General features: G+C 41.3%; 1 protein-coding gene across 3 annotated transcripts in view; it reads left to right on the forward strand.

Annotated features, from left to right (window-relative positions):
• Window positions 1-8,213, forward strand: part of plxna4 (plexin A4) — a 250,922-nt gene that overhangs the window by 177,099 nt on the left and 65,610 nt on the right. For all 3 annotated transcript variants that reach the window (XM_039791208.1, XM_039791207.1, XM_039791206.1), the window contains 4 exons: window positions 574-697; window positions 3,869-4,022; window positions 6,534-6,633; window positions 6,867-6,981. In XM_039791208.1, the coding sequence (XP_039647142.1) occupies window positions 574-697; window positions 3,869-4,022; window positions 6,534-6,633; window positions 6,867-6,981 (493 nt within the window). The remainder of the gene's footprint in view (window positions 1-573; window positions 698-3,868; window positions 4,023-6,533; window positions 6,634-6,866; window positions 6,982-8,213) is intronic.

An 8,213-nucleotide genomic window follows, 5' to 3' on the forward strand; every position in this document is an offset into this window, starting at 1 on the left:
TTCTGCTGTAGCAGTAGTCTGTAGCAGTATTTCAGGGGGTAGTGTTTGGAACAGGAGCTCATACATTCCTCTTACAACACAAAATGTCCAGTCGTTCCAACTCCCCAAACCAGTCTAATGGACTGGGTTAGACCACCTGGTATTTATTAAGAGGCGGAGGAATCCATCCCTGCCCTTCCACCAACATCCACATTTCCACCTGCACTTGGCATTGCCCATGAATGCCAGTCATTAAGACAGCATTACAAAGACGAGGGCTACCTCTTTCCCAAGGGACTGGCTTCACGTCCACATATAGAGCAACCATTGTTTTAAATGCCACTGCTCTCGCCCACTGGAGATTGGGTTTCCTTTCACTGGCCACTGTAGGTAGTACACTGCCAAAAAAGAAATATGATAAATGTGTCTAACTCTGTCTGTCAGAGAGCGGCGGGACATTCTCTTTTTCCCCTGGTGTCAACAGGTGGAAAGGGGTAAGACCTGGTCAGGTTACATCTGAACAACATTTGTGTATGTGTGCGTATGTGCATTTTTCATTCATGAATAACATCCCCTCTCTTGTGTTTTCTCCAGGTGCACCAGAAAGGAGAAATGCGAGCGCTCATCAGAGCCCCGTCGCTTTGCATCAGACATCAAGCAGTGTGTGCGTCTCAGTGTCCATCCAAACAACATCTCAGTGTCCCAGTTTAGTGTCACGGTGAGTGGATAGAAACACACTAGAAAGGAAACAATGACCTGTTTTCTAAAAGTTGTGTTTGCCCTATCATAAATTTCCTCTCATGCAATTACATAATATTCTTTATTCTTTAACTAATCTGTCCTACATTACCAGTACAGATTTGCTTTACAGATGTTCTGAAATAGATACTAGTTTTCATTACAATTGTTTTATTACTATGCTTCTTTCTTGTGCATTTGAAGTATAAAGTGTTTTTTAAATAAGAAGTAATTCAATATAGTTTCCATTCAATAAGGAATTTGAACAAGCATTTGTTTTAGTGGAGCATTGCAGTAAACAGTGAGGCTAGCTGAATGTGTTGCTAGTGAGAAAATCTTGTCTGGCAGGTTGACAACATCACACACTCAAGCATAATTTGTAATGCGATGTAATTATGCTCTAAATACTGATTAGTAGACAGTGTTAACTCTATAATACTGCTTTACATAATTTTACTGCCTGCCAACATGCATCCTTCAAACCCTGACCTTACAACTTACAGTCCCGGCCAGTGAAATACTCTACCAACAAATGTCAACAATCATTAACAGCACACAGTTTAGCTCAGCTGTGTTTATTGTAATTGTTGGCAACTAAATGCAAAAGCCATTTCATTTTAAAACAGCTGCCTGATTTAAAGGTCTGAATTGTTTTTGATTGGTTAAGTGTATTGATTAGTGTGCAAGGAGCTCTGATATGCCTCTGCAGGAATTTGGAGAAATACAAACATTTGTCTTTCAGCAGAGTATGTGCCCCTTTTGGTGTGTGCGAAGGTTCAGGAGAGCAGATTGACATTGTCTGAACACATTCTACATCTCTCAAGACTTGCTGTTTTTCTATCTCAAACCTCAATGCACATATTAAAAGCTGTAACACTGAATGTTATGAAAATCCCACTGACCTTAACCACCGTAAGCAATGTCACATTTCAATTCCCATGCCCTATATAATGGTGGTTAGGAAATAGCTTTGAATCTCACAGACTAAGTGCCTAAATATCCAAAATGATTTTCTAAGGTCAAGCCTGAATGATTTTTCTCATGTGTTGCTCTGAGGGTCACATGAGGGGTGTTCAGGTGCATCACTCTAATGATATTCATGGAGTATGTGGGTATGGGTGTGGGTTTGTGATGCTGCTCAAGACTGATCCTTTACAGAGTGTTAACCTTTTCCGATGGAGCAGGCTTTACCCAAAGGCTATGCCACACATCTCCCATCCAACTGATTGCAAGGCAGAGGCTTCTGCCAGACAGACAGGGGCTCATTCTCAACCTGTCTGTTATTAAATATTTGTTTGGGAAGATAAGCCAAGGCAGACTCGAAAGAAACGGAGACAATCCACTGCTGAAATAAAAAAAAAAAAAAAAAACATTATTTTGTTTTACATTTCATTCTCTCTTTGTTTTTTTCACAAACAAGAACATGACATTATTTCTGGTTAAATGGCAGTAAATTTGTCATTGAGTTGGGTTAGTGGGTTTGTGTTTGTGTGGCGGATGTTTCATGAGTAGGTTTTTTCATATTTTTATGAATCCTACTGTGGCTAGACTCGGCCATGACTACTCTAAATGTAATTGAGGAAACTGAAGGTCTGGCGTCTTCCTTATAAAGAAAAATACATTAAAGCGAGAGAAGAAGGTGAGAGGTAGAGTGAGCAACGAACGAGAGATGTGTAAGAGAAGCCCGGTCATGCACTGTTCATCTTATGATGGGAAGCTGTGTATCTGTTCACACCCGCGACACTGTCTTTTCATTAAACAGCAATATAAAAACAGCGCAGGTCAGCCCTTCTCTGCCGCTGAGGCAGCTTTCAACCTCACATCACAAGTGTATTATGGGCTGCACCTCAAATCAATGCCTAGACCAAGGCCCACTGCAGACATGCTTTTCCATCATTATGTATATTTTGGTCTTGACCCCACTCCACCTGGCTTCACTACCCTCTTTTTTCCTTCTTATTCAAGGACAGTGTTTTCTTTTTTCCTCCTGCTCCACCTGAAGCCAGTTTTTTCTGAGATGCAGAGAGAGCTTCTACTGTATTTTTAAATGAAGAGGGAAGATTTGCATTCTCTTTTTCCCAGAGAGTCCTCTTTTTCTTGCCTGTCCAATGCTTACCTCAGTCTGCTCTCTCTGTCCCCCTATTGTCCATCGTCTCCTCTCATCTCGCATCTACATTCCATTTTCTCCTCATCTTTCCACATACTTTCTCTTTCTTTTTTTATAATTTTTTCACTTATCCAATAAAACACTCTTTTATCACTGACCCAGAGAGATGATAAATGATAAATCCATACAGCATTAATACTACAAGGCATTATGGGAGGTGGCTACGATGGTAGAGGTACTTTTGGCCATCACATTTGATTGATTGATTTCAGTTTTAAGTTCATCTATATCTTTCTGTATCAGAGTGTTTTGTTGTTATTTGGATGTCAGGGCAGGATGCATCTGATGCCTCATCATATATTAACTGCTCATTCAAGAGTCCCCGAGTGGCTCCTCTGGTGGCTGACCACCCTGCAGATGAACCATTACTCTGCACAGAACTTGCAGCTGTGCTTCTCTTCTACAATATTGTGTTACACTCATGTTTCAAGAACATATTGGCTCCAAAACTGATCTGAAGTCCTCTACAGATCTGGGCATCTGAGCACTGTTGTCACAGTTGAGGCACAGATCTATCACATTTATTTCTTACCATAGGCACAATTATAAAATGCACTTTGTCATGCTTCATCAAAAGTATTTTGCTCACCCAGTAGAATGTGCGCCCCATTTAGGCTGAGTTCTTGGCAGCGACCCAGCCCCTTTGCTGCATGTATTTCTCTCCCCTTATCCTGTCTTCAAGCTGTCCTGTCAATTAAGGCCATAAAAGCCAAAAGGTATTTCAAAATGATGAATGCTTTTTACTGTGTGATATGTGCTGTTATGAATGTGAAGCCATTACAACTTAACTTAATCATCCTTATTATTGTTTTCTTTGCTATGGTTCACCATAATATTAGAGCTACTAATCACTTTAATAAGCTATTCCATTTTTATTTCATTATATTTCTTATAACCAGGCAATGACTATGAAGTGAATGTTTAGCAAAATAAGGCAGAAAATACTGACAGCTTACCACTTTTTTATCTTTCCCTTCTCTACAGTTGGTGTTGGAGGCCCATAATGTCCCAGAACTTTCTGCAGGTGTCAACTGTACCTTTGAGGACCTGGCTGAGATGAATGGCTTGGTGGAGGGAAACCGGATCAAGTGCTACTCCCCCGCTGAGAAAGAGATGCCACGCATTATTGTTGACAAAGGTAAGAGTGGACCTATTGCAACCTTTTTGCCCATAAAGCAACAAACTTAGATCAGGAGATATACTATTCCATACCAGCCAGCGTTGGATGGCATTTGATTTGATGTTTGCATCGTAAACAATGGTAATTTGGAGGAAGCCTGCTATTATCCTGACAACATATTTATATTATATTTATTATAATATTAGGAAAAATATATGTAAAAAGTGATTGCCAGCATCAACTAGTTATTAACATTAGAGCACTTGTGGAATACAAACATACATATCTGTCAGGGAAGCACGCATTGATCTGGATGTTCTTCAGTCAGAGGCATGCTAGTCCTAGGGCTAAGAGTATTGTATGGTTTTTAGTTTTCTCATTGCCATCAGTAACTCAGTGGGCCTTGGAGCTACTCCTTAGGACATGTTTAGTAATTGAATGAACATTAGTTATTAGGCTGCTGTGGGATCTATTTACCACCCTCCCTCAAAGTGAATATGCTCCAGAGGGAGTGATTGGACCCCAGTAAACCTCAGTGCAAAAAGGAGAATATCAAGCTGCAAAACTAAGTGTTTTTACTACAGTATTTCAGCTAATTTAGTGCCTGGAGATTACACAGTCCCTGCAGACAATGTCACTGTTTCCATTCCTTTCAGGAGGCAAACAGCTTAAATATTTCTGACAATATTCATTCCACAAGCAAAGAAGGAAAGATGTATTTTTTTTCTCTTTCTAATTCCCCTACTCTTCATCCCCCTCTTTGTGGTCGACTAAGCCTGGTCTAATTGATCAAAGCTCCCATCAGAGAAGGCCTGTCCCCAGGCAGGTAATCCTTCATCACCAACCCCTAATGTGTCCTCATGTTAAGATAAAGAAGATGCCATCTCCTTCCATACTTCCACAGAAAGAAAAAAATAATAATAATTAATGAAAAGACAAAATCGATGGTGCTTTATCAATAATGCTCAAAATGTACATACAAAGGAATGCTCACTGATGTCAGACAGCTAAAGATAATGGTATTCACACTTGCCTGTCTGTCGCTTGCAAAAATGTTATCTATGAATTGTAGATATTGGAGCCAAGACCACGAGATAAGTTTAGTCTAAAGTGCATATCGGGGAAGTGAGCAGATCATCATGAAATTACAGTACTGGTGAGACCGTTTAGGCCTGAGCCTTACACATGCACGAATATTCAAATTTCCCTTCATTTATTCAGTGCACCCACATGAACAGAGCTTCACACACACATATACACTGCCATGAACAAACACACAACACCACTGCAATAAAGTAATCCTCAGATAGACAGCACACATGTCAGGCTGACAGGGTGCCTGAGGGTGCTTTGGGAAATTAAAAACATTTGTTTAAAGTTTGCAATGTCAGCCACATGTAAAGCTGGTGATGCTGCAGTCATACAAACGTAGATGTATAAATATGTACTAAGCTTGGTTGGAAAAGGGAAAAGAAAGGAGAGTGATAGATGGAGTGAAGCTAGAGGGAGGGATAGACAGTGTTAGCAGGCTTCAAGGTAACATTTAAGGTGGCCTAATTAGGACAGATCCGTTGTCAGTGGTGCTTTACTGTGATTGATGAATGATTCCTTCTTTGTTAGAGAGATGGAGAGAGACACAGGGGAGAAGAAGGAGTCACAGTGTGCGTGGAAGAAAGTAAGAAAGGAAGGGAAAGAGACCTGTGTTTAGAGATAGAGTGGGGATGAGACAGACAGAGAGATACAGAGGTAGTGTAGAGACATAGCAGTTAGATGTGTGGATGTGCTGTTGAATTAAACATGAACTCCTTAATTAGGGCCAGACAAAAGGACACACCAAATACAGTTGAGCTGCAAGTTCACACACACACACACACACACACACACACACACACACACACACACACACACACACACACACACACACACACACACACACACACACACACACACACACACACACACACACACACACACACACACAGATACACACATGGTTACTTTTTTATCTTGTTCCCCCTATACATAGTCAAAGACACTGTCAAAGAGTTTTCCAGGGGAATATTTTCCATCCCAAGGGAAATGCGTCTCTTGTAAGGTGGCAGGTATAGGGAGACTCAACCCAACAAAACCCTTCTACTCTCTCTCTCTTAAGATACTGCCTTTACCACTGCAACAGGCTGAGCACCTGTGGCTCAAAGCAGTAGTATTGAAGTCATCTCTTTTTCATGGGAAAATGTAATATGACCAGACACTGAAAAAGATATGTGAACAAGAGAATAAAATGATTATCTGTCTATCTGTGTCTACACACTGCTCATGCTGGAAAACAAGCTGTGACATGCAATTATTTACCATTATAATACTGTTATTGTCAGTAATGGGTTTAATATATGACTTCTGAAACAAAAGAAATTATTGCTTCTAATAGTTCTTATTCTTTTTGTCCTCTTCCTTTTTTTACCTGAAAAACAAAACACTCTGTCTACATCTACTTATCAAACTTTTTTAACTATAATTTATTTTTTCTAGGTGACCACCAGATCGTGCAGCTCTATCTCAAGTCCAAGGAGACAGGCCTGGCATTCGCAAATACCAGTTTTGTTTTCTACAACTGTAGCGTGCACAAGTCGTAAGTCTTTGTCTACTTATAGCTCTTTAGAGTTCTTCTCGTAAGCAGACAGTTTGTCATAATTCCCATCCCTTCACATTGATAAAGAAAACTGACATTGATTGTTAAACTGTTGAAAATTATATTGTATACATAAGTAAGTAGACATATTGAGCTTCTGTTCTCAAGTGTATTTGCTGCTGTTCAATACTAATTTCCAACACTGTCTTCCCTCTCCTCTGCTTTTCATGCAGGTGTCTGTCATGTGTGAGTAGTCCTTACCAGTGCCACTGGTGTAAATACAGGCATGACTGTACCCATGACCCTCGCACATGTTCCTTCCAGGAGGGCCGAGTCAGGAAGCCCGAGGTGAGTCCCAAGCCAGAGGGGGCGATTCTTGTTTTTACGTTAACTCAAATAATTCGGCCACAATACCCGCCCTGTAGATGTCGCTAGGAGAGTGAAACCCTCAATGGAGGGTTAAGCTGTTGTCAGGATGGCCAAAAGATCTAACAGCACCTCTGCCTGTAGGTTCACAGACATTTAAACTGTAGCCCAGTAAGACAATGTCCAAGAATCCCCATAGTTTTTATTGCTGCCCAGCTCCAGCCAGCTTCTTCGTATTGGGCCAGCTAAGTGATAAAACATGGTGGAATAAATTGAGGGGTAATGTTTGGCTATGTGACACTAATAGCTATCATTGTAGGTTTCACATGTAAAAAGAGTTATGTTAAAAGGATTGAGACACCTTTCAGCTGTAGTGCTTCCATCTGGCATGAGTCTCTTGGCATGTCTCGCTCTTGACTGCACATCAAAGGGCAGTGGAATCTAATAAAACGGAGCCATTTCCTCTTGCCCATCCCTATTCCCTGTGACAGCTTAGTCTGTGTGAATTATCAATAGTATTGGCAGCCAGTTCAATTCCCGTCGAAGCAGAGCCCACCGTAATTAGGCTGCTCTGCTGCAGAGGACCAGCCACTCACTGGATGGGGTACATTCAGCAAATGCCCCCAACCCGCCCACACCCTGTTCTGTGAGATTGGTCTCACTCTGATTTAGAGTCACTTCCACAGTAGCAGCCTTCAGCAAAGAGCAACGAGGTAAAGGAAAGTTTGGGTATGTGCCACATGTATGTGTGCAACCTCTGGTGTGAGCCTGTGGGTACAGAATGTCTGTGTATCAGTGTGCTTTAATATATTTTTATGTGTGTTTGTGTGTTTATCTGAATAACATTTGTGCCTGCCAATACCCTGCCAAATCACAGTAGTTTTCAGGGGGAGGCTTTTACAGGGAGTTAGTGGCCTGTTAATGCTAGCCTGAGGTGAGCTATGATGAAGATCACTAGTGCTAATGTCTGGGTTGGCAGACGCTGCATGACGGGCAGGGACAAGCTTAGCCAGATTGCCTCCTTTGATGAGCAGTCTGCTCTCAATTGTGTTATTCCACCCATGTTTGCCCCGAGCCATTCAACCTGCGTAGACGTTATTATTTTCTTTTTCCCCAGTTTCCATTATCCTTTTGAACCTTCTGCTTAGTCAGGCCCAAGCCTGGGTCTGTCCAGGTTTACTTTTCCAATTAACTCATGGGCTGGTGGTCAATAT

Source organism: Perca fluviatilis, chromosome 23 (assembly GCF_010015445.1).
Source record: "Perca fluviatilis chromosome 23, GENO_Pfluv_1.0, whole genome shotgun sequence".
NCBI lineage: Eukaryota > Metazoa > Chordata > Actinopteri > Perciformes > Percidae > Perca > Perca fluviatilis.